Source organism: Heteronotia binoei, chromosome 2 (genome assembly GCF_032191835.1).
Source record: "Heteronotia binoei isolate CCM8104 ecotype False Entrance Well chromosome 2, APGP_CSIRO_Hbin_v1, whole genome shotgun sequence".
Lineage (NCBI taxonomy): Eukaryota > Metazoa > Chordata > Lepidosauria > Squamata > Gekkonidae > Heteronotia > Heteronotia binoei.
In genome coordinates this window covers 27,537,454-27,564,842 of record NC_083224.1, presented here as the reverse complement: position 1 = coordinate 27,564,842, position 27,389 = coordinate 27,537,454, and the positions used below count along the sequence as shown (strand labels likewise).

Below are 27,389 nucleotides of genomic sequence, written 5' to 3'. Positions count from 1 at the left end.
TATAAACACAGATGACGAATGTGTTGAGCTACTTGCCTAATTTTTGGTTTTTGCAGGTGTCTAAATCTTCCTCATTGTGAAACACCTGAATCCCTTTCTTGACTGTAATATGCTACATATGAATATAACAGGAAGTTATCAAATTAGTAGATATGGTTTTTTTACAAATATTAAAAAAAATTCCAAATATTTCAAAAAATGTAGTCTCTTATACTAATATCAAACTGTTAAAAAACCTGTATACTGTTTGAATGTATACTCTACTCTACCCAGGTACAAAACTGCATGATGGAACAGAGGTCTCCAAGTCCAAATCAAAAACTTCCTACTGAAGTGGGAAAGGAATCAAAGTTAAGGGATTGGACAGTTGTCTGGACAACCCAAGTGCTGTTGACAGGGATCACAGAGCATTTTCAACCTTCAAAGGACTGCTGATTTAAATGCTCTTTGAAAATTTCTGGCAATAAAGTCCACTTACAGAACACCATTCTCTATTTAAAAATTATTTCCATGAGTTGAAAAGATCAATAAGTACAGCAGGTTGGATTCTATTGCTGCATTAGTGGAAGCCCTTGTGGTACTGGACTTTCCCTTTTCTTGGTTTTCTGGAAGCACCCTTCTATAGCTCGCCAAAAGGAGCTGTGGGATCTCAGTAGACAAAAAAAAAACAAAAAACCAAGAGGCACAAACGGGCTGAAAAGAGGAGGCAAAATTGGGGGATGATTCCTTCCTCACTCTTGCGCCAAGAGAAAGCCTGTCTGCTGCTCTTACGCCTTCAGTGGAGTCAAATTGGGGCCATGGCCACCTTCGACAGTATAAATTTGTTCCTTCCCAGCACTTGTGACAATGGACATCTCTTCATTGGTTTCATCCAGGACTATGGGTGCTTTGCAAGCTTTCCAAGTCACTCTCACTCATCTTAATCTGCCCTAAGCACTACTGCCATAAACGGTTACCTTTTGTGTGGCAATGTTATTCTTCTGAAGAGATTTTGTTACAGAAGATACTGATATGCTATCTTCTATGAGACTAAAATCCATTGCTCTTCTCTCAGGAGGTGAAGAAGTGTCAGTTTGTTCCACTGAGTTCATCATTTGAAGAGGCATTTTAATCCGGCCTTTACGAGGAGATGCTGGAAATGAACATACAAGGGTTGGTTTTTTTTGGGGGGGGGGGGGGGGTTGAAGTCTGTAGAACCCTTTGTTGCTTCTAGCAAGATTATAGTCAGAAAAAATATTACCGCTGATTCTTAGCAAAGAAGAATTGCAGATTTATACCCCGCCCTTCTCTCTGAATCAGACTCAGAGCGGCTTACAATCTCCTATATCTTCTCCCCCCACAACAGACACTCTATGGGGCTGAGAAGGCTCTCACAGCAGCTGCCCTTTCAAGGGCAAGTCCTGCAATAGCTATGGCTAACCCAAGGCCATTCCAGCAGTTGCAAGTGGAGGACTGGGGAATCAAACCTGGTTCTCCCAGATAAGAGTCCACGCACTTAACCACTACACCAAACCGGCTCTCTATGAGTTTGAACCATAACTCATGTTTGTTTGTGACCTCATTTTTGAATAATAATTTCCAATTTTCAGCTAGGGAAGTGTTCTTGGCTGATCCTAATATATACCCCCCAAATACCTTATTGATCTCTCCAGGTATATTTAGGTACCCAATGCAGTATTTGGGATTCTTGGGAATACTGTTATCATTGTCTTGTATATTTCTGGAAATATTTGGAAATATCTGGGGTCAACATTTTAAGGATCCAAAGTCTTGGGTTTTTTTTTTGGGGGGGGGGGGGACTTAGAACAGCAGCTTCTCCTGACACAAATGTCTTCCAAACTTGGAAAAGGAGGCGCCAGTGTGAGCCAGGTGCAAGGTCCAGCAAAGCTCTGGTCTGGTTGCTCCTTCGCCTTTCCTCCTTCCTTATCCAGGGCTGTTTTTTCATCCCAGTCTCCCTGAAGAAGCCCCCTAGACAGAATAATGGAACCCAAATCATTCCAGAATCCTAGGAGTGAGGCGTGGGGGTTAGTTGCCAGGTAACCTGTCCTATCTATATGTAAGACTTGAGGAAAACTGTTTCAATGTATTTAATGAAGTATGCATGCACGCAAAAGTTTATACCCAGAATTAAACTGTGTTGCTGGTCTTAAAGGTGCCACTGGACTCCAATTTGTTCCACTGTCCTTGATGTCATAGGAAAGGCCAGTGTCTCACAACCTGTGAGTCCTGACCTAAAAATGGGGTGTGAAGCCTGTTCAAGTGGGTCCCAGGCTTTTGCGGTTTTCCTGACTTGTGCCATGCTCTGTTTTTTAAGTGGGTTATCATATCTACTAAATATGGACTTGTGGATCACATGCCAAAAAGATTTAAATTTGTTGCTTGTTTCTATTGTAACCTGCTCTTGGTTCTTTGGGCATGAAGTAGGCTAGAAATATTTTAGATACATAAAGAACTCTGGAAAGTTGTTATACCTTCCTGACAAAACTGCAAGATTATTATTTTGACTCTCAAGTCAAAATAGCCATTACTCGCCTCAAAGACTCTCCCCCCCCCGCCATTCTACAAGCTGATTATATCAACTGTGCTCTCATTATTTTCAAGAATATCAAATAAATATTAATAAATAAATAATATATATGATCCTGTCTAACTTACAAGTATTAACCAACTGAAATGGACTTTGCCCTGGTAATCTGGTAGTGCAAGGTACAGTCATTGATGCCTCAGATACCTTCCTTTTACCAGGGGTGATCTTGAAATAAAAAAGTAAAAAGAATACTTAAGATTATATTAATTTACATCTGCAATCAAATAGATGCCCTCTGTCTTTGTTTCTGTTCTTATAAACGAGCTTACTTTGGACTGAGGAGCTTGGAAGTCCACATTAACTTCTTTATTCAGATTTTGGGGGTGATTATGATGTTTTGCAGGATAACTACATTTGTCTTCCACTTGCTTCCAAGATTTTTCTTTTAAAGGTGATATCTGACTTTCTGGTACAAGAACCTATTCAGGGTTGGGGTTTTTTGGAGGGGGGAGGTGGGATTTGGAACAATAACATTCAAGTTAAACATTTAAGGAATACATTACTAGAAACATTTCAAATAAAACTCAAGGTTCTATCCAACAAAAGTGAAATCGTAGTAGAACACTATGAAATGCTTTTTAAATTCTATGAAGAATGAAGAGTAGCTTGGAATGTAGGATGGTGCTGTTATTCAGAATAAGCAAATTAAATAAACAAAAAAAACCCTGCTGCACCTCTCAGGCTCAGGGTTCAAGAAACCTTTGCTCTTACTAATTACTGTTTGTACCCCTTTGATTTATTTAGCTATGATTTTTTAAAAGTCTTTTTTAAAGAACCACCAACAATTAGTGACCAATAATAAGATTACTGAGGATTGTGTCATAGAACTAAATGAGTAAAGGTGAAAGACTGTGTGGGCAGATTCAAAAGTTGAATAGTGTTCAGTTTGATATAAAATCCACAATTTTTGGTGACTTGGAGCAGGATGACATTGGCTTGATTCAAATGCAATACCAAACTATGATCTATCTCCCTCTGCAATATGAACCTGGAGCTCGTTCTCACAATCCTTCCTCTTCTGCATGCTGCATGCAAGCACACATGAGCTAATTATTTCTTTTCCCGTTTTCAGCAAACCGGTTAGCTGCTACACCATAAGGCAAACTGTGGTTTGTGCTTACCCTGAAAATGAGGAACAAACCAGTTTGCCGGTTGAGATGTAATGGCAAACTACAGTTTGATGTTAATGGAGACCTAAAAGTAGCTAGTTCATTGTGGCGTATGAAGGCAGAAGGGAAAGGGAGATCAAACCTCCATCCAGGCTTGCTCTTGTAGCACTAAACCATGGTTGTTCTGTATGAACGAAACCAAAATTGCTATTGGCAGGATTTTGGCTGACAAATTCCTTTACCTATGAAATGTGTGAGGTTTCAGCCTAGTAGTATTGTCTCTGGCACAGTCTCTACTTTTATTTAAGGTCAATAATATTTATGGCCAATTTAAGGCCATGATATGGAGATAAGAGCTGCAGTGTGTCTACAAGCAATGAGAGGAGGGGAAGTCCCAGCTTTATGTTCTGCAGCCTGCTTTTCAAGGAAGCGGACTTGGTGTATGGCGACTAGGCTTCTATCTTGCCCAGAGAGTGTACAATAGATACATTAAGCAGATTTTCTGGTTGACTGCAATTCTAGACATTTATATATTAAGAGTGATATAGATTCTGTGATAAATCCAAAGGTTTGTGGTGCTTGGATATGCATCTCAATGTGATGAAGGACTTCCCTGAATGGCAACTTCTGCGAATACCTCCCTAACATACTGAAGCCCTTATATATAACATCCACTAGATTGGGGCCTCAGTCAAGAACAAAGATACATATTTGACAGATTTTGCTTGTGGATAGATAGTAGTTTGTGAATACTTAAAAAAAAAAGTAATGTGGAGATTCTCATAAGAAACTACAAAATGTGCACCCTTTCTAGCTACCAAGCTTCTCTGTTACATTTATTAAACAAGAGCTTGCTCCTACATAAAGAAAATACTAATCTATACCTGTGATCCGCTTTCATCAAAAATTACATGTACTGTGGTTCTGGCAACTGACATAGTGCTCTTCTTAGTAAACCCCTGAAAGTACAAGTAATAAACACAGCAAAGTACAAAATTCAAAAAAGAGAGATAACATGTATTTTCCACTTCTACTTCCAGCAACGAGAGAATATAGTTTTAGTACTAGTGAAATTAGTATCTTTGTCTAAAAGCACTGGCATTCTCTTCTGAAAATGAATGCACTGAAAGTCTGCTTAGCTCACATTAGAGTTTGTAAACCATGTATCCCTAACCAATTTTTCTTATTTATTTTTTTAATTTCAGTCTTCTTTCTTTGTGAATTGTTATGACTGCTTTGTCAGTCACGGTCTGTTCCCACTCTATCTTTGTCTGGCTATTTGCTTCTGGCTCAGGCTTTGCCAGTAGAAGAGTGGAAGGATCAGCAACTACCAAGCTCAGCTACTTCTTTTTCCTAGCATCCACTGTCTTGAACTGTTTTGCCTGGGGGACAAAACCCCCATACTCTAATAGAAACTAAGGTGGATAAAAAATGATAACCCGCATGAAGCTGATGCTTCCTTCATATCCCATCCTAGGAAGGGCATTCTGAAGAAAGGGCAGAGATCTGTAGGTGTTTCAGCTATGCTAACCAAAATCAAACTTGGAAAGCATCTTCCCTCCAGAAAATGAGAACAGAGTGAATGTGATTTGTCTGTCTCCCTTTAATGGTGTCTCTTGTCAGTGGGTAAAGATTTTTTTAAAAAATTTAGTTTGGCATACCCCAATAACAGTTATTGACCCTCTTCTCTATTGTCCCTGTATGGCTATGTGTTTTATTAAAGTATTTTATAATCTGAAATATTTTAGTGTTCAAGTGGTTTCATATTCACCATCTTGGGAACCTTAATTGGGTGGGAAGGCAGCATAAAAGGCACACTGTGCAAGTCACACTCTTAAACTGGTACTTTGTGCTGAGCAGGAGAAATGTGATCTGAGGGTAAAGGAAGTGACAATGTTTCTTTTGTCATGGACAGGCTACTACCCATTTGGTTTAGACTTGCAGGAATATCAAGTATCTGCAGGGGTGGGGGTCTATTAAGATAATCTGCCCCCAGAGCCACATGGATCCAAACAGCTTTCTGATGGCTCAAAGGGATTTTTGCTGTTGATATGGTTGGTGCTTCTGTCAATTTTATTTTTATTTATTTATTTATTTGTGATTTATATCCCGCCCTTCCCACCAGGTGGCTCAGGGCGGCTTACAACATATAAAGTAAAGTGTTAGATGACCTGGTTGACCTTTGGAATAAGGATATAACTCAGGCAGTTGACATGATGTGTTCCAGGTGCCCTCTCTCAGGTGGCACCTTGGTTTACTGAGGGGCTATAAGCAACGAAAAGACAAGGGAGACAGCTAGAGCAACAACGGAGGAAAACTCAGGCCAAATCCAATGAGGCACAGGCAAAAGCTTATTTTAAATCATAGTCTGTGGCAGGGATGGCTGCAAAGAAGCAACATTTTTCATTACCATTACATCTGCACACTGTAGGGTAGCAGAGCTGTTCTAGGTGGTCAGAGGCCTGCTGGGATCTGGCCTTCAGGAGGAGGTGGATTGTGAGGTGGCCCGCAGTGACTGTTTTCCTCAGCACTTTGCAGATAAAATCTCTCACATCTGTTCCAACGTGGATTCTACATTCGCAGTGCCAGGGTTGGATGGTATCAGGATGCCAGCTTGTTCAACTCTGTGGAATGCTTTTCAGTTTATTCAGTCTGAGGATGCAGACATCCTCAGACATGAGGATGCAGACATGGCCCTTGGAAATCTGAGGTCTACCGCCTGCTTGTATGACCATTACCCTTACACTTATTTAAATCTTCCAGGGGAGGAGCCTGGCTAACTGGGTTTGAAAAGTAGTTAATGCTTTCTTAAGAGAAGGGGTAGTTGCTCCAGTTTTGAAACAGGCTGTGCTGCATCCACTTCTAAAGCAGTCTACCCTTGACTATGGAGAACTTAAAAATCATCAACCCATTTCGTTTCCAACTCTGGGGTGACGTCGCATCACGATGTTTTCACAGCAAACTTTTTATGGAGTGGTATGCCATTGACTTCCCAGTCATCTACACTTTACCCTCAGCAAGCTGGGTACTCATTTTACTGATCTTGGAAGGATGGAAGGCTCAGTTAACTTTGAGATAGCTACCTGAACCCAGCTTACCACTCTGCGCCATGGGGCTCCTGTACAACACTTAGTGAAAGAAGATGCTGCTATTCTGTTTCCTTTTTTCCTCTTTTTTTGGTGAGTAGGGGTAGATTGCCAATTTAAAAACTAACTGTACAGAATCCTCTTGCTTTATTTGAGATAACTGCAGTTGCACATATATACTTTTTGCTTTTGGAATAATTGGTGATACAGAAAGAATTGAAGCATAATCTATAAAAGCAGCTATAAAATACAAATGGTGGTTAGACATTATTATTTCAGTTGGATACAAAGAAAAATAAGTAGGAAAAGGAAATCTCATCTCCTACCTGACATTTATTTGCACCATAAACTTTTCTTACTGCATCCAATATTTCCAATGCAGAATCAAAATATAATATTATTTTCTCCCCTTCTTCATCACCCACAAATATTGGATTTTTTATATTTATTGTTAACTTCTTTTTGTCTTTCTGGTCTGTTCAAAGATGAAATGTATTCATTAGTATCAAGCATTAGTATTAGCCTGATGGATCCCAAAAAACCACGAGCATGATGTTCACTGATCTTTCCATGATCCTCTCCTTAAACAATCTCAACTGAACCCAGGAAAGTTGACTCTGAGGTCACAGGATCAATGAGTCAGGAAGAGGGTTACCATTGAGGAGGGTACAAATTGCCCCTTCTCCATCTTCTGAAACCTCTACTGTGCTGACAGAAAAGGACAGAGAGGGGATTTTGCTTCCACCAACCCCACTGCAGCCTCCTCAACCACACAGCTACTAGCCCGCACAGGTTGCATGACCTTCTCAGGGTATAATGGGATTGCTAATTGGAAGAGAATCCAAGAAAGATCGGTGTCCATTAGTACCTTCTGTTGACAGTTCACATGATCCAACACAATATAAAGCCAGTGTAGTGTCATAGTTAAGTGTGTTAGATGAGGATCTGAGAGAACACTGCACAGTATTCTGAGCCCCTTGGAGAGAGGGTGGGATAAGAATGTACTGAACAAATACATAACTTTGGCCCTTCTCCATAACTGTGTTCTGTCTGTTCATGTGGTTTCAGTGAATTTAAAAATTTTATATATACTTTAATTTAAATGCTATTTTAATGTTTTTGATTATCACTGCCTTGGGAACCCCATTTGGGTTCAAAGGTATCATAGATATTTTAAAATCAATAAAGGTTAATACATCATATAAACTTGCTGTGTTTAAAATGAAAAGCATTCAACAAGAGTCCTTAAAAGCCAAATATGTTTCTTTAGAGGGCATTCACCAACTTTTGAGTGCTACATCCAGGTGGATAGCTGTGAAGCAAAATAACAAAGTTAGAGTTCAGTAGCACCTATAAGACCAATCAAGTTTTATTCAAGGTATGAGCTTTTGTGTGCACTATCTGAAGAAATGTGCATGCACACAAAAGCTCATGCCTTGGTTAAAACTTGGTTGATTTTTAAGGTGCTACCGGGTTTTAACTTTGTTTTATGAGTGCTATGTTATGAATGGCGCTTACAACACTGAAAACAAATGGATTATATACTAGAACCAGGCCTTGGATTCAGTGGGAGCTCACAGGAGCACAGTTCCTGAACCTTGCTGAGTTTCACCTCCTCCTTCTGAGAGTTCCACCTCCTTGTCCATTGAATAATATGTGCAGTTGCATAACAATCCATGGATGAGCTCCACCACCTATTTTTCAACAAAAAGACCCCTGACTAGAACAGTATCTTTTTTTTTCTTTTTCAGGGTTTTGTATTGTAGTTTTAAATAGAAGGAATCTATAAGAAACTTACAGTTGGCTCACAAACATTATCACCTTGAAAATAAATAACAATCTGAGACCAAGAAACAAATTTATATATGTCACTACCTTCTATAATGTATGTTTCAATTTCTTCTTCAGGTATGCTTACAGTTTCCCAATGATGAGCCTAAAAATAAGAATTTTTTGAAAAGGGAATGAAACTTCTTATGGGAAAAAAGTAAATTTGCCATAAACTTAAATCTGTCAGCAAAATGTATGAATTTCTGATCAGCATCTAGCTATATTGGGCTGTTTTCAGAATAGTGAACCCAGCTCTTCAAGTAGACATCCCAGAACTGACCTGCCAGCAAGTTCTTTTCCTACAATTTTTTCATTGGAAAACCAAATGACGCCTCCTAGATTTCTATACACAAAGAAGAAGAAGACTGCAGATTTATACCCCATCCTTCTCTCTGAACCAGAGTCTCAGAGCAGTTTACAATCTCTTTTATCTTCTTCCCACAACAGACACCCTGTGCGGTGGGTAGGGCTGAGAGAGCTCTCACAGCAGCTGCCCTTTCAAGGACAACTTCTGTGAGAACTATGGCTGACCCAAGGCCATTCCAGCAGCTGCAAGTGGAGGAGTGGGGAATCTAACCCAGTTCTCCCAGATAAGAGTCTGCACACTTAACCACTACAAACTGGCACAATTTTGTTTCTTGTTGTTCTTGGTCACTTGATACCATTTTATACAGTTTTTGGTTTCATATTTTTTTTGCCTAAATACATTATAAGCTGCTATGAAGGCTCTTGGAGCATTAAAACGTCAACAAACAGTGGTCTTCAGTTGCTGATTTCTAGAATATACCAGGCAACACTGGAAAATTTTAAGGTGCACCTTAAGCTACTGAGCAGGGAAAGTCTTTAAGCAAAGTAGGACCAACCCTTGTCTTTCCTAAGATTATCAAACATATCCCTCCATCCTAATATAGTTGCAAGAACACTGTAACAAACAAAGTTTAAAACTTTATTAAATGCACCACAGTGCTTTACACATGCACAATCCCTACAGTTATCAACTTGAAGGCAATAGTTGACAACCTTTAAACCATATAAATTCAATGAATACTTTCAGTATATTATTTTTTTTACATCCAGGGGGCTATGTTTGTGTTGGCTGGCAACTTGAATGTACACACTGGAACTTCCAATGAAGAACTTTTCCTTAACAGTTTTGGTGATCAATCTGCAACTAATTTCCTCATCAGGGTAAGAAAGTCAAAGGACATTATTTCACATTTCTGTTCTGGGTTTATTTTGTCTACTGTAGTAATTATTGCTGATAAACGTTGATTGCTTTTGCCAGATATGATTGCTGTTTATATCATTCTTTTTACAGATTATGTAAGCCACTTTGAAGATCACGCTAAGCAAAAGACAGAATAAAGCACTCTTAATTAATAAACAGATATTGTTCTGTACACGGAATGCTGCTTTAGCTGCAGAAAAAGTACAAATACATGTCTTGAAAAAAGTACACATCTATAGAAAAGTAGCAACCGCTTGGGGTTTCCTGCCACTGTACACATCTGCTAAAACACCCTTAACTAGCCTCTATAAAGTGAAAGGCAGCCCTGAGGCTCAGATCAGAATTCAACAGTTTATAATCAAATACTAGATGACCATTATCCCTAATGTAATCAAATTATATTAACATACCTCATCATCTGCAGCAACATAGAAAGATATACTTCTACTACCAGTATTAAAATCAATCCAAAACGCTTCAAGGTTGTCATCTTCCGGTATCTGTAGCTAAAAACAAGTAAAACAAAAACTGAAACTATCAAGTTACATGTTTTGAATCTGATATCAACACTCTATAAGCATTTTTTTTAAGTATTTGGGCTCCTTTTTCATGTTAAATAGCTCAATTTGTTGTCATTTATTAATTTAAAACATTTCTATCCCATCTTATCTTCTCAGACTCAAAGCAGCTAAAATATACTAGTCCAAGTTTGAAATATAAATTAAAATTGATAAAAAGCAAAGATTTTAAATTTAGAATAAAATACACACAAAATTAGTAACACAGAGAATTAGAACAGACAAAGCCATATCAGCCAAAACAATTTACCCTCCAACAATTACTCCTTGGAACAGTGCCAGATTAAACCCTGTGGAGGCCCCTAGGCAGTCAAAATCTCGGAGTGGGGGTCTTCCAAATTATCTCAGATTCGGAGCGCCCACCCTGCCACCCGCTGCAGCCTGCAGGCATCTTCTCAAAACTCCCTTTGACAAAGCTGAGAGGGAGAGGCAGAGAAAAGCAAACTTGGCGATGACACCAGCAGCAGCCGCACCAGGCAAGTCGGCAAAGAGCGGCTCAGTTGCTGGCTGCGCGTGCAGGCTGGGAAGGCTGAGAGCAGGGGGGAAACCAGGGGGGAAAGCCGGCCCAGGGCCCCTAAAGGTGTGGGGGCCCCTAGGCTACTGCCTACTTGGCCTAATTGTTAATCCGGCCCTGCCCAGGAATAAAACTGTTTTACAGGCCTGTCTGAATGCAGCAAGTGAAAGCACTCTCCACACCCACTCTGGTAGGCCATTCAAAAGGATGGGGCCCACCACAGAAAAAAGCCTGTGACCTACCTATAATCATACAGCCAGTCCTAGCAGATGCCACCATAAGGAGGAAGCTATCTGAAGAACAAAGCTGTGTACTGGAAATATACTGAGATATGCGGCTCAATAAGTATGGTGTCAAGGGCTTTGAAAGTAATGTCCAGCACTTTGAAGTGGGCCCAGAAGCAGGTAGAAGCAGCAGCAGTTATTTTATTCTGTGCAGCTAACATCAGACAGGAGCCTTACTATCACATTCAGTACCAGCTGGAGCTTCCAAGATGTCTTCAAACATGGGTCCTACTGTACATATAACATGTTACAGTAATCTGCTCTGGAGCTTACAGTGGCATGGACTTGAGTACCCGTGCCAGCAATGTCTAAGTAAGCAGCCAGCTTATAAACTAGATGTAATTAGCACCAGCTACCTAGGGCAGTCTTTAAGCAGCAGCTGGACAAACACTTGTTAGGCATGCTCTAGGCTGATCCAGTAGGGGGTTGGGCTAGATGGTCTGTAAAGCCCTTCCAACTCTGTGATTCTATGATTCTAAAAGTAAGTGCTCCTATCACCAGTCCCTACCTGTTTAGCCACTAACAAGACCATGTTTAAGAGGGTCCAGGTCCCCAGACTCTTAACATGATTTACTAAGGGAAGTATAACTCCATCTAATTGTGGTAGATCAACACCAGCCAAACATTGTCTCCTCAACCTCTGTCTTATCTGGATTAAGCTGCTGTTATATTCTCCCAGCCATCTGATCATGGCTCAAGACCTTCACAACTGCACCTGGAGGCCTGGATAATGAAATGTAAAGCTGGCTGTCATCAGCATATTGGGGACCATCCACTTCAAAGTGCCTGATGATCTTGACCAATGGTCTCACATAGAAGTTAAAGACCCTTATGACACCCCACATGCCACCTAGCCAACTCTGCTTCTCCTGTGGTAATTCTTTGTTTCCTGCTAACACAAAAATACTAAGACCAAGGAAGGACTGTCCCTTTTACCTAAGTTTGACATCACAGATAATATCCCATTTAATTAACATAAAACATCACAATAGTCCAAATACAAGGAAATACATACAATTCAGAATAAAAAGACTAACCTCATATTCCCCCAGGAAGGCTGATAAACAGGGATAGGTGAAAACCCTGTAAGGAAGCATTTTAATAATAATAAGGGTATTATCATTTTTCTTTATCTTAACTGCACGGACATAAGTTGATGATCCAAATTAATAGTTCCTAAAAATAATGGGCTATATCCTACTGGTTCTCTCAGCTAACAGTAGAGCATTCCAATAACACACATTGTATTCTGTCCATGGAAGAGTCTCCTGCACCAATAGAATGGATCTTACACCAATGGGTCACACCTTGCATTTACTGAACATGTTGCCTTTAGCTGAGCACTCTGAAGAGATCCAACACAGTATCTTTAATCCAACACAGTATCCAACACAGTATCTTTAGCCGCCCTGAGCCGCCTAGGCGGGGAGGGCGGGATATAAATAAAATCTATTATTATTATTTAAGGAAGTGAGGGATCTAGTAGACATTAATGTGATCTGCCTGCAGGATTTTGTGTGTTCCACACGTCAAAAATAAAGTTGTCAAGGTAACTCAAGTTATGTTTAGTTATTTAAAATATTTATACCCTGCCTTATTTAACTCAGGACAACAAACAGAACAGGAAAAGCTGCAGTACTGTGGCAAAACTGTGGCATCTAAATTAAGAGAAACTGCAGAATTTTGCTTATTTTATACAATTTACCCTAACTCTATCAGACACACAGAGGGGCATCTTGGAATTCTTTATTTTGGGATGAAGGGATTTTTCAGAATATATTGAGAAGTATTAATCAGATACACTGATACAACTTGCATAAAAGAAAAAATGAAAAGTAGAAATTAAGATCATTATTAACCAATACATTTAAGATTTCAAATTGTTACAAATGTTACAAATATATGCTTGGATCCCACAAACAAATTCCATGCATGCATACTTAGTCTCTGCCAGAGTGTACTTCCTCTTCTGCTAAAACTTCTGAAGAAGCGAGCAATGACTCACAGAAATTTTGTCAGCTTTTAAGATGGGACTGGACTCTTGCTTTTTTTCTACTGCTGCAGACAGACTAACACAGCTACCCATTTTGAGCTAAAACTTCTGTTAGCACAAACTTACTGCAAACTATTGATCTTGCATAACCTGAAGTTTTAACAGAAGAGAAGTGAGCTCTGCTGTCTAGCACACGTGGAACTCTTTCACCGAATCCAAGCCATAATTATGGACAATGTAATGTATATTAAAAGAAAGAAACTCACAGAAGATGTATGACTTAAGCTGATAGAATTTCACGTTTGAAATTATATTTAATTTAGATAAGTACTGTCTGAGTACAGATAATGATTATGAGTGAAGAATAAAAGAATGCATAATGGACAAAAAAAATCTTAGTAGAATGGAAGCAAGGAATATTAGGAAACAGAGTACCAGAAAGCACAGAAGAGGACTCCAGAATATTTTAACTTAATGTTGAAGAAGGAACTGGCTATTTTAAAAATGAAATCTGGAAAGGTTTAGATAAAACAGCGCAGAAAATTGCATGTGACATGGCAGACCTAAAAAAGAAAAGTATACAACATGAACAGAAAATCTTATTCAGCTATCCCTTCAGTATCTAAAATATCACCAGTCATTTGCAATAGAGGCCTTCAGGGCCTCTTAGCCACTGATTCCACCTGGGATCAGAAAGATGCCTCTGTTCCAGCTGTAAAACTGGTCCATTGAGCAAAGCCTCTTCAGCTAAGAACAATTCAAGAAGCACAGCTACAAATGACTTAATGCAGAACTCTTGTCTATAATATATAGCTCAGATAGAGTTAGAAGAATAAACAAAGATATTGGGAACTTTCTTTGCATGAACGATCTCAGGCTAATACAATATTCCATTATTGTGTCAAAAATGTTATAATGCAACTTAATCACCCTTCCTGCACAATCAAATGTATTCAGATGCCCATTTACTCACAGGAGGTGGGAGGGGGAAAGCACCATGTCTCCTCTTTCTCCACCTTCACTCCCATTCCCCCCTCCACTATTTTACCTCAGTCTCATAGTTCTCCCCCTAACAATCTCCGTAATATTTCTTGACAGCTTCAACCACACACACCTCACTATGTGTGCCCACATGCCCACTTCCCCTCCCAGCAGCCTCCTGCCTTCCCTTCCTTGCACCAGTTGCTCATGGGCCAGATAAGAATCCTGGGTTGCATGTTTCACACCCCTGCTCTAGAGGTACCAACTGACATCTATTTTATCTGAATGTCTTGCCTTTCTACCTGAGTTTTAAATGGAATACTCTCTGGTGTTGAGAGCAATCTGTGCAGCTATGGGAACAGGAGGGAACGCTGTGTCCCCACGAATCTTGCTGTTATAACTCTATCCTTATCGCTGTGGCTTCGTTTTCAAAAGAATGTCTCCTATATATCCCTGATGCCTCAAGATAAGCCCTGCAAGATGAGGTATCACAGGAGAATGGCCAAGCAAAAGTAAGTGAACTCTTACCCAGAAAATTCAAAATACTTTGTTGCAGAATCTAGAAATTCAACATAAAACTTCCATAATGGTATGGTTGTATTAACTCTCCTAAATGTAGGTAAAGAGGGGGCAGCCTTAATTTCCATTGCCGGGCTGTTATAAAAAAACCCATGGCAGACCCCCAGATTCTATGGATATACATCATTAGAGCCTAAACTTCCATATGGGATGATAGAAGAAATGGGTAGGAAGAACAGAGGCTGTAAACAGGTTCATACAGGAGAAGACATTTCTTCAGATGTGTGTGTATAAGGCCATAAAACTATCCTTAGACTCTTTAACAGTTTGCCAAATAAAAGCTATCTCATCCAAAACTATCAGATTTTCTGACCAGTATCACCTTCATATTCTCTGGATTCACCTTCAGATTTTTCCCCTTTACCACCTGAGTACTTCTACAGATATAGCCATGATCTGTAGAGCTGTAAGAGTGCTGGTGGAGAGTATGAATACAAAGACTTCCTTTTTAGTTCAGTGTTAACATAGGCACCGTAAAAAAGTCTGCCGTGAAAATGTCGTGATGCGACGTCACCCCAGAGTCGGAAACGACTTGTGCTTGCACAGGGGACCTTTCCTTTCCTAACATAGGCCATGAACATACTATTGAGCTAAACAACAAGGAAGACTTCATTTATATAGGCAAGCATACGTGTACTGAATCTGCCATGGATATTTGGATTGTGCTGCATGTGTTTCATGTTCATTTTTAAAAATAAATTGGTGCCACAGTAACTTCAAAGGGAATTTAGGGCACAAACTGCACAAAGTCATCTACTTGTAAGATAGGTGGGAAATGTTTACTATATATTTGTTTTTTTATTAGTCAGTGTAGTGTCTTTTTGTCTGGCCATGTCTCTAAAGAGATTCACAAAATCCCCATGCACAAGACCTCTAAGCGCAAACAGAAAAGTTGCACTGGATCCAGCCCCTCCATCCTGAAAATGGAATTTCTCTTGTATTAATACCTGCATACCTTCTTTTGTCTCCAAGCATGCCATTCACCTGATTAAGGAACTTCCTGCAATCCTATCAAGGAGAGAAGTAGTGTGAGAATTATAATTATTTCCTATTATGCAATAAACAGTGTTTGAACACAGCTTACCGTTTCAAACTCTGAATCCTTAATTCCTTTAAATGCATTAGTAACAAACTCCATAGAAAACCACTGGCTTGCTAGCTCTCCTCTTTGTTTTTCTGATGTCATTCTGCATAAAGCTTCAATAATGGCAACTTGGAGATCATAGTCTGCAATGTGCGCAACAGGAACAGTATTTTTAAGAAATTTAACACTACAAAAAGCCTTTCTACAGGAATGGAAGGTAAGCTTGCCTTCTACAGTTTTTAAATTTTAAGAAATGGGTATAATCTATTGCATTATAAAACAGAAACTAGGGTCAATGTTAACTGATTTCACAGTGATACTATATGAAGACATGTGATAGCATTTATGCTGCAATTTAAAGGCATTAGGGTACAATATTTCTATGGTCTACAAAATTAGTCAATGCAAATTACTACCTGGTTTAATAAATGACTAGAAATAATGCAGGCAATAAACCAGGCGTGTGCTTTTTGCCACATCAGCTTGAGATCATTGCTAGTGAACGACAGATCAGCTCACACAGAATAACCAGTTTCCTGTTAACTAACCATCTAATTAATTTACCTATTTGGATTTCTAGCAAGTTTCACCCACATAAAATACTGAACAGAATTGGATTAAGGCTGCTTTGCTGCACTCACATTCTTCGGATTCAACTCTACCAAATTAATTTTGATGCTCAGATGTTATTCATTTAACGTACTGAAACTATCTGGGAGCCTTATCAAAACTAATAAGCATTCCAGAAGTATCCTTTGCACTTACCCCCAGCATCCAAAACTTTCTTTCCCAGCTCATTCCTGTGAAACATTGTAACAGAAAATAATTAATGCATTTTTTATATTTTATAAATACCACCCTCAGTAATGATGTCCATAGCTACCTGATATTATAAACAGACCTTTGCCACTCCTAGATTCAAGTATCCCAAATCCCAATTTCACTTATGCACAGTCCACAAATGGATCGTATGATGTGCTCTCCCACTGTACCATGATTGCAATTATTACATCATTGAATTTGTTAGGATATTTATTTATTTTAGTAAATTTCTATTCCGCCCATTCTCCGTAGGGCTCAGGGTGGAGTACAACATATGATAAAACAATGAAATACAATAAAAACATTTTATAAACAGACAACTCAACAGCACTCAGATTACCATGACATCACATATTGCCCAGCCTAGCTATCTCATATCATGACATCTCATAGGGATGGCAGTTTTTATTCCATTTCCTATCACAGATGACAGTGCTGGCCGGGGAGGCCAACCAGATCAAGAATAGACACCCGCAGCCTCCGTGAAAAGCCTGGCGGAACAGCTCCGTTTTACAGGCCCTACGGAAGGCTAATAAGCCAAGTAGGGCCCGGATCTCAATAGGGAGCTGATTCCACCAGGTTGGGGCCAGGACTGAAAAAGCCCTGGCCCTAGTTGAGGCAAGGTGGGGGACAGCCAACAGATGTTGGGAGGCTGAACGTAATGACCTCCTGGGCATATATGGAAAGAGACGGTCCCGCAGGTATGTTGGTCCCAGGCTGCGTAAGGCTTTAAATGTTAGCACTAGAACCACGAAGTGTATCCGGTACTCAATGGGCAGCCAGTGCAGACTGCGGAGTGCTGGCCGAATGCCCACCTGTAAAAATGGTGCAGTCAGCAGGTGAGCCGCCGCATTCTGCACTCGCTGCAGTTTCCAGATCAGTCTCAAGGGTAAGCCAACATAGAGCGAGTTACAGTAGTCTAGTCTGGAAGTGACCATTGCATGGATCACTGTAGCCAGGTCCTGGGGGGATAGATATGGTGCTAGCTGCCTGATCTGCCGAAGATAACAAAAGGCAGACCTGGCAACCATCGTGAACTGGGCCTCCATAGAAAGGGAGGCATCCAAGGTCACTCCCAAGCTCCTCACCTGTTGGCTGGCACCAATGTGGCACTGTCCAAAGCTGGGAGCTCAATGCCCATACTCACTCCATCCCGACTCAGGTACAGGATATTTAGTTGCTTTGCTATGGAAGACAGGAGAACCCAGTATTTGTGGATTTTGTCATGCACAGTGATCCTGGGAACAGATCCTCTATGAAATGGTGAAATACTACTGTACCAGAGTTCAGGAGAAAGTTAAGAGTAAGACTTCCCTAACTGAGAAAACTTCTATTTGTTATTGGGCTGATTCTCAGATTATTTTAACTATAATTGATATGAACTTTGCTAACTTTTATAATGTGAATTATATCAAGGGTTGTCTTAAGCCAATTTAAACTACACAAATGCTGAAGGTCAATTGCCACTGTTAAATTATTATAACATTGTATAAGTTATGCTGTCGAAGGCTTTCATGACAGGAGTCCGTTGGCTGTTGTAGATTTTCCAGGCTGTTTAAAATTTAAAATTTAAAAATGAACAGGGCATGGCTTCCAGTCCTGAAAAACACAAAATGCCCCACAGCTTACAACAGCACTACAGATAAGAACGTCAATAGCCAATCCATATACAAAAGAACTCCCTCAGGTAAGCTCCTCCATTAGCATGTCACAACCCAGGAAGCTCTCACAAGATAATGACTCAGCCCTACCCCACCTCCCTTAGTAGATATAAATTACATGCCTACTAACTTCTTCTCAATTTGACCCAGAGAGAACTCCAGCTTTCTGGGTTACACCTCTGAGGATGCCAGTCGTAGTTGCTGGCAAAATGTCAGGTCTCACAATGCCATGACCGTGGACACACAGCCTGGAAAATCTACAACAGCCAATTGTATAAGTTACTTCCTTCTTTGGTACAGCTTTCAAATAGCAGATTTCTAACAGTACTTTACTTTGCCCAGATGAGAAACAACAGCAAACTAGAAAAACTTGAAAATGTATTCTATCAAATTTTTAATGTTCTAAAAACAGGTAGTTGGAGTTAGATATAAGCCACATCAAAAATTACATTAAAGATGAAATAATTACATGACATGTAACATTTCCTTTGTGGAAATAATTTTCTTTCTGGTATCTCGAGGCATGGCATCAAGCATTGAATTCAATTTCCTTATTGCCTAAGGATAAAGAAATAGCTAATTGAATACTCGGCACATTAAAGGCAGAAACACTTGCAAAGGGTTAAGTGAAAAAGTGTCTTTGAATATCCATGCAAACAATGCAATTAAAGAGATTTGATAGTAATACAGTTCTCAGAAGCTAACTGAGCAATATATGTACTCCTGGTCACCATCTAACCACATACACACAAAGCCATTATTCATGGAAACAGGCCTTTGTTGCGCCTGTTTGGGACTAGCTAATGAAATGTAGTGATACGTACACTACAAAAAGAAACCAAGCAGCAGGCAGTAAAACCAGAAACAAAGCTGACTTCTTAGTCACACAGATTACAAAAAAAGTGAAACTATGAACAAAATGGAATAAATGGAAGAACTGATTTTATCTTTAAGTACCGAGTTGGTGATAAATGACTCCAGAGGCCCTTATTTTCACAACAGGAAATGAAAGATTTACTCAACTAATCCAGGTCTCAAGCTGCTAGACCTCAATGTGTTTGCCTCATCAACTTCATCTTGCTCATTCTTTCACCAGGGGTGGCCAAACTAGCTTAATGTAAGAGCCACATAGAATAAATGTCAGATGTTTGAGAGCCACAAGACATGAATGTCAGATGAGGGAGGAAGGGAAGGGAGGGAGGAAGGGAGGGAGGCAAATAGATGGGGGGGAGGGGGGAGGAAGAGAGAGGTGGAAAGAAAGGAACTTTAACTTTAAATGCATTCTCCAAGCTGCAGGCTGGTTTGGCATGGAGAAGTGATTTAAAGAGAGAAATGCTTTTTCCAAGCTGCCCAATGGGGCGGTGAGGGCTTCAAGAGCCACACAATATGTGTGAAAGAGCCACATGTGGCTCCTGAGCTACATCTTAAATACCTCTGCTTTCACAATAAGATTCACTCTGTGCTGCCTCCAAAAGGCATTGCAGTCTGACAGCCTACAGTGAGACAATTTACATTTTGGAATTTAGAAGGAATGATCATAAGAGTTGTGCAACCCAACTCCTAAGCAGCCACAGAGTGCAAAGCCAACATTTACCAGGCAAACAAAAGGAAAAAAAATTATACAAATATTTGGGTTGTGGTGCCATTTCACCACAGAAGCACTGACAGAGAGCTCTGTTCTGTTTCATTCAGGTAAATGAATATGCACAAATTATTTCTATACTTTTAAAATGCTTTAAAAACCACTTAGGAAGAAGGATAGATGGAATTTTTTTTTAATTGAATGTTAATAAATTTGTTATAACTGAAAGATATAACCTTCCTTCTTTAAAAATAGCCTGGTTTAAAATTACACCTGCACTTAATGCAATATGACCTCTTAAAATGAAATTAAGGCCGTCTTGAAAATTTACAACAGGCTGCTTTTCTCTGTAAAGAAAGAACTGCAAGGAAAACAAGGACTGACAAATTACCCCAAATGTCATCCTCAGAGAGATCATCTGGGTGACCTTTCACTTCTGTGTTCATCAACTAACCACCTTGAACACAATGAGTTAGCTCATCATGTTCCCTCGCACTTTGTCTAGCAACATGGATGTTTACCTTCCATCCCACAGAGATCACTGAGCACCCCATAACTATTATCAGTCATTGCTTCTGGTTGAGATTTTTGAACTTTTTTGTGGTGGAGGCAAGGTAGGGGAGTAAGGTGGCAAAGGAGAAGTGGCAGACTAAAATAGAAAAGAACACTAGAGAGACAAAACAGCTTCCAGCATTCATTCCATCCTGCCTATGACTACAGACAAAAGTCTCTCATGGCTGCAAGAAGAGACTATTTGGAATGAGGAGCACTATCTGTAGTTTTCAAACTTTTTACAGCGGAGTAGGACCCACATTTAAATTTACTGCACTCTGGGAGATCCATTTGCAAATAGCTGCAAACTATTGTTCCTCTCCTACCATTAAATACCAGAATCTCACATCAGCTGACACTGAACATTCTAATATTTCCTTTCTCATGTTTAGCTTTTATAAATCTATTGCACTGCTGAGTAGCAGGCCATATTTCATAATCATTTCACACATCATGCAGAGAGAAACCTAATTTACTCACAGCCTCCTCTCTCCCACCTCAATTTGTTCCTCCCTTCCTGGCCCTGTCACGCACCTACAAAACAGTCACGACCTCCTGCATTAAGTATTCTAAAAGCAAACCATTTATCATATATCATTTTCTAAAATAATCACAGTATTAAGAAAAATGTTTAGTATACTCCCTGAGGCTGTATAAAGGCAGCAGTTTTAAATCACTGCTTCTATAATCACAGTAGCCGGTTGGTATGGACTTTTATTTGTGACAATTATTGGAAAATACTGATTTATGTCAATGATTTAAATCAGCCTTTTTTTCCTTGGTGCTTTTAATCAATCCACATTGTTAGGAAGGCAGGGAATAATTATTAAACCCTACTAAGATTAGTTAGAAAGATATTTCTTACCTCTTGCCGAATATAAATATTTATTCTGTTATCAGCAGTGAGAGCACATGTTCGTAATATAAAGTTTTCCAGTATTTGCATTTTACCTTGATAAAAAGGATCAAAATGCAAACTATATAAATGACTTGCCAAGTCATGATTCAGCTTCAGATAAATTAACTGTACTTTTAAATAAATAATCAACAGAAAATACTTTCATTTTCAAAAAGCAATCAAGTTCTGTAACTATTCCATCTGAAGTCACAGAACAGATTAGCTTAATTTATAAGCATTCTAAGCATCATGTGTCATCAATTTATGCAGCCTAAAAGAAATGAGAAATATACCAGCTAAGCTTCTTGCTGTAATCCCATGCCTTTTAGTGTTATAGATTACAAACGGAACAGGGAGCATCTCATTTTCCCCTCCCACACCATTTTCTCCTCTTTTCTTCTCTGAAAGTTCCCATAGCTTCCCTTTTTCATACTTCCAGGCCCATATCTAGGATTTTTTTCTGGAGGGGGTGCTGGGGGATCATAATTTAATTAGCAAAGTATAAACAACAGGACAGGGGATTGGGGGACCAGGAGAGGGTATTTTTGGCAGATTTGGAAAGGGCACAACACCTCCATGGCCCCCACCTAGTTATAGCCCTGCTTCCTTCTCTTCTTCTCACCCAGCAGTGAATCTATCTGTCTTGAGCTCTGCCAACCCAGCAGCTTTTTCCCAGAAAAACCATGGCACAATTGTGTGGTGCCAGTCACTGGGTCAGGCCAACTTGCATGGTAGGGAACCCTCAAGGTTCCCACATCACTTTCCCCTTCCTATGTTATTTCCTTTTCCTTCTCCTGGAAACCCCCATATTTTCTTCCTTTTCCCTGCCACATTCTGTCCTCAGACTTTCACTAACCTGTCTTTTTTCTGCCTTCAGTTATACTTACTATTTCCTTCCTTTATACCCTGCCTTTCCCCACAATAGGAACCAAAGCAGTTTACATCATTCTCCTCTCCTTTTTATTCTCACAACAACTGTAAGCTAGGTTGGCCTGAAAGTATATGACTTGTACAACATGACCTATTGAACATCTATGGCAGGCTGTTGATTTAAACCCAGGTTTACCAGACCTGACACTAAATCACTAACTGCTATGTCACATTGGCTTTAATAGGGTGACTGTAGTTGAACAGTAGCAAGCAGCCAAGTCTAGGACAGTCATGTAGTCAGGTGGTGTCAAGTCACTCAGTGGTTGTTCCCCAGCCTAGGCCAATGAGTCCTTCCTCAAAGTCTAAATGAGCCCTGGAAAGGACCCTCCCCATCCTGATGCCTTTTACTGACAGAAATCAAACCTACAATGCTGTGGTTGCCTAGCAACTGCCACTGAGGGCTTCCATTTTTTAAAGCTACATGCCATTGTTTCATTGGTTGGGGGGTGGGGTTTACCTCCCATATATATTTCGGGTTTTTTTTAGGTTTCAGGTTTTTCTGGAAATCTAGGGCATTTTTAAACATTTGTTGAAATATCTGTCTTGACCATTCACAGCTCCAGTCACCGGATTTAAGTACCTCCAATTTGGCTGACCTGTCTATTAGAATATATTATTAGAATTTGGCATGACTTATTTTATTTGAGAGCATGGTAATGGCACTATGAAAGAGACTATGTACCTAAAATTATAATAAAAGTCATTTCAAACATACCTTCTCTGCTAGTATCATACACTGTCTGAAAGTTAAATAAGAGAAGTCTATTAAAATAAGTTTGCATTAAGAGGACAATGATTTATTTGGGAGTATGTATACAATGCCTTTAAAGTAGTTTAACCATTAATCAAAAATGCTTACAATTATTTATTATTTGGACACACCCCACAGACATATACATATATCATTGATTACACGAGTAGTTCCAGTGTGCATTATTGTTTCCATTATGTTTTTAACTAAAACCAGAGGCAAGGAGAGAATCATAGGTTAAGATGGAAATATATATAACACTGGGACAAACTAGTGAGGTTCAGAAGCAACATCAAGCCATATTTTGATATTGCATTAATGAACCCCTGTGCTCATAAGCTCTTCTGCCCTTCTCAGCCCTTCCCACATTTGTAGTCAATCAGTAACTTTCAGATTAATTCAAACCATCCCTTTCCATTATTTTCAATAATTAAAGTACGTTTTCTATGCTCACTTTAAAGCAGAATTGCAAAGAAGGGTCAATGCGCAGCATGAAATCCTCACCGAAAGGAAAACCACAAACCATTGTTTTCCAATTCAACTACAGTGTGAAACACTACAGCAAGGCTGCCAACATTTTCTTTAATGAGTTATTTCTTAGTAATGAAAAAAATCCTGAGCTATTCCCCTACCTAACTGCCTCTTCTCTCGTAGAGCATGGACTACGAAGAATACTAGAAACGAGGCAAAACTCATTAAATAAAAGCTTTAAAAAGAAAAGACAAGAGCAGATCTTTCTGCAATTTTCCCCAGGTCTTCTAGGGCAGGGGTCCCCAACCCCCGGGTCATGGACTGGCACCGGTCCGTGGCCTGTTAGCAACTGGGCCGTGAGTTGTATAATTCTTTTATTATATATTACAATGTAGTAATAATAATAAGACGACATTGGATTTATATCCTGCCCTCCAATCTGAATTTCAGAGTCTCACAATCTCCTTTACCTTCCTCTCCCACAACAGACACCTTGTGAGATGGGTGGGCTGAGAGAGCTCTCCCCAGAAGTTGTTCTTTCAAGGACAACTCTGCAAGAGCTATGGCTGACCCATTCCAGCAGCTGCAAGTGAAGGAGTGGGAAATCAAACCTGGTTCTCCCAGATAAGAGTCCACACACTTAACCACCACACCAAACTAATAGAAATAAAGTGCACAATTGTATTATCCCAAAACCATCCCCACCCCCATCCGGTCCCTGGAAAAATTGTCTTCTACAAAACCGGTCCCTGGTGCCAAAAAGGTTGGGGACCACTGTTCCAGGGGATGCATAAGCTGCTTTGCAGCAGCCTGTAAGGTATCAGTAGCTCATGAGTTACCTGTTGCAAACCTCTCGGTTAAAGAGTCAGACTAGGTCCCTAGCAGTGCCATCCTAAGCAGAGTTACACCCTTCTAAGCCCATTGGGTGTAACTTGGGATGGGTGACTTTGAGAAAGTCACTTTCTCAGCACATTCTGCCTCACAGGATTGTTCAAAGGATAAAATGGAGAAGGGGACAACTGCATTTGCCATACTTAGCTCCTTGGAAGAAAATAATAAAACTTGGGATAGACATAGATGTAACTGATTATGATCACACAAGAGACAGAGGGAGCATGTAGGGTTAGTTCACACAGTATCAAACCACAATTTGACAGTTAGTCTGAACCATTCAATTATATAAATTCAGAAATACCATACACTGAGATTTGTACATTATGGTGTTCTATTGCAGGGGGAATGGAGGTGTATGGGGAATGGAGAACTGAAAATATAGGAAAAAATACAGCTCTCTTTCACTAAATAAATACTATCAATCATTTTTAATGAACTCAGCTTTAACTCCTGTTATTGGAAGTACAATGTCCAAAAAATACACATTACTAAATAAGGACATTTTAAGTAATTTATGAACAATTCAAGAATCTGGTATTTACCATAAGGACATCAAAGAAGTCTTCAATAACAGCTGTAAAGTTGTCATTTTTCTCAGTTACTCTGCTTTCAAGAACTTCTTTGATCTTTTCAAACCAATTAACCATGTAAAGATAAACATAAAGATTTATATAAGTCCCTGTTAAGAATACAAGTCTCCTTCCTAGTAAGAGACAGACCAAGATCCCTTTGCACAGAGCTTGGCTTCCAGACCTGATCTTTTCCCCCCTTAGCTCCCAAGTAACATTGTTATAATCAGGCCTCGGATTCAGTGGGAGCTCACAGGAGCACAGCTCCTGAACCTTTCTGAGAGTTCCTCCTCCTCCTTCTGAGAGTTCCACCTCCTTGTCCATTGAATAGTATGTGAAGCTGCATAACAATCCCTGGATGAGTTCCACCACCTATCTTTCTACAAAATGACCCCTTGTTATAATCATTCCATTTCTGTTTTTCCTGTCCTAAATAAACAATTTCCCCAACTGCTTTCTTTGATTTTTAAAAAAGAATGCAGTCCAAGTGCATGAGCACACCATTGGAAAGGAATGGTGAACATTTTCCTGCCCTGAAAGATCCTGCCGATGTGATGTCATACTATTTCCCCAGTCTCTTACAAGCACCATTTTCTCACTACTTTAACATCTGTCATTCCACCAATGGCCTTTTAAAAAAACAAAACAAAACTAGTGATTGCTACAGCATTATAACAATTTATTGTCACTCATCTTTTTCAGATTTAAATAGAACAAGTTTCCCGAATGTAAAGCTGGTGGGCGCCACGGTGCCTGCCAGTAATATCTTTGAAGCCCGCTAAGCTTTCACAAAGTGGGTGGAGCCACTGTAAGGCAGGACTTGTTATTGTCATCCCTCATTCAAATGAAAGGGTTTTCCAGTGGATGATCAGAAGGATTGGTAAGCAACTGGACTTTCCTTACTCAATGTATAATTCTACTTCCCCTTCAGGATTTTTTTTTCCCAGGAGGGAGGTATGATGATTATATTATATTTCTATCCCGCTCTATTCTCTGAGTCTCAGAGTGGTCACAATCTCCTTTACCTCCCCCACTCCCACAACAGACACTCTGTGAGGTGGGTGGGGCTGAGAGAGCTCTTCCAGCAGCTGCCCTTTTAAGGACAACTCCTATGAGAGCTATGCCTCTATTAGCTGCAAGGCCATTCTATTAGCTGCAAATGGAGGAGTGGGGAATCAAACCCTATACTCCCAGATATGAGTCCGCACACCAAACTGGCTTAATTACTGCACCAAAAAGAAAGCAGAACTGTTGAAACAACAAACGTGCTCTAAGGAATGTGCAGGAAATCCTGGATCCTGGATCTCTAGACTGGGTTTCTAGTTAAGCAACCAGTATGCTATTTGGCTCTACCTCTGGAAGCAGCCATTTTGGCGCTCACCACCCCATCTCAAAATCCAAAGGTGACTGCAGCCTCAAAAAGGTTGGGGCCCCTAAAATATGTGTGAAGAACAAAAGGGGGAGGTGAGCAGCCACAGCAGCCATGATGACAATATCTCTGACAGCCAATGCAGAGTCTCTACAGAGAACATGTAAAGCAAAAGCTTAAAAAAAAAGCCCAGGACAAAGGAAAGTACACAGAAACTCCCATGTGTGAAAGCTCAATCACCGTCACTCATGCTTCTGTAATTCTCAACGGCAATGAAAGTAACAAGCAGCACAATACATGTTTGAAAAAAACTGATACCTGCTAATATCAATTTAACCCACAATCCAGCATTATCAAACCATATGCTGACCTGGATGCTTCTATACCACAGAAATACTGCTGAAGAGATAAACAGAAAGCAGAACTGTTCAAACAACAAACATGTGCTCTAAGGAATGTGCAGGAAATCCTGTATCCTGGATCTCTAGACTGGTCTTCTAGCTTAAGCAACCAGTATGCCAAACATTTGTAAGAAACTATCTGTCTGCAACTCCAGTATATTGCGTGCTACACAATAAACAGGAACTCGCTCCTCCCCAGCTAATATCAGCTTCCAAGGAATCAATTACGATGGCAAAAACAGCTCATGCTATGGCTACTGCTAAATCTTTCAAAAATCGGATGACATATCTCTTGCATAACAAGCAGCTGACCTTCAGTCTTTGTGCAGGGTATGAGCAACAATCAGCGGAACAAACTTTATGCTGTTCAAGAACAACACAGAAAGAGATGGGATATTTGCATCACATTCTAAGTTAAGTGTCCCTAGATAGATCTTAAGATCTTAACACTGGTGACTGAAATGAAACTACAATGGATTTGTGGATTTTTCTCTTTGCAACTGAAAATGCCCTGCACAGCAACTGCTGAAGTCTGAGAAGAGGACTAAACCAATGAATCACATTGGTATTCAGTTTAATTTTGCATTAACAATACAGAGCCCTGAAGCAGCAGAGAGGAATATAAATTGTAATAAA

The 27,389-nt window shown here is 39.8% G+C and overlaps 1 protein-coding gene across 1 annotated transcript; it reads right to left on the bottom strand.

Moving 5' to 3' along the window:
• Positions 1–28: 28 nt before the first annotated feature.
• Positions 29–21,418, bottom strand: LOC132567280 (synaptonemal complex protein 2-like). Its single transcript, XM_060232966.1, has 14 exons — positions 21,336–21,418; positions 18,806–18,894; positions 16,619–16,653; positions 15,854–15,996; positions 15,725–15,777; positions 12,254–12,299; positions 10,251–10,346; positions 8,658–8,718; positions 7,109–7,257; positions 4,581–4,655; positions 2,857–3,006; positions 2,656–2,752; positions 957–1,132; positions 29–112 (listed from the first exon to the last, which is right to left on the bottom strand). Exons 1-14 carry the CDS (start codon positions 21,414–21,416, stop codon positions 29–31), a joined length of 1,335 nt encoding a protein of 444 aa, XP_060088949.1. The 5' UTR covers positions 21,417–21,418.
• Positions 21,419–27,389: the final 5,971 nt, after the last annotated feature.

Bases quoted from the DNA above. Each gene is read 5' to 3' on its own strand.
- LOC132567280 (XM_060232966.1), bottom strand. From the start codon at position 21,416: ATGCAAATACTGGAAAACTTTATATTACGAACATGTGCTCTCACTGCT. The intron at 18,895-21,335 runs GTAAGAAATATC...CTTTATCCTTAG, and splicing joins ATATTTATATTCGGCAAGAG to GCAATAAGGAAATTGAATTC. The intron at 4,656-7,108 runs GTAGGAGATGAG...TTGTACTTTCAG, and splicing joins ATGGTGCAAATAAATGTCAG to GGGTTTACTAAGAAGAGCAC.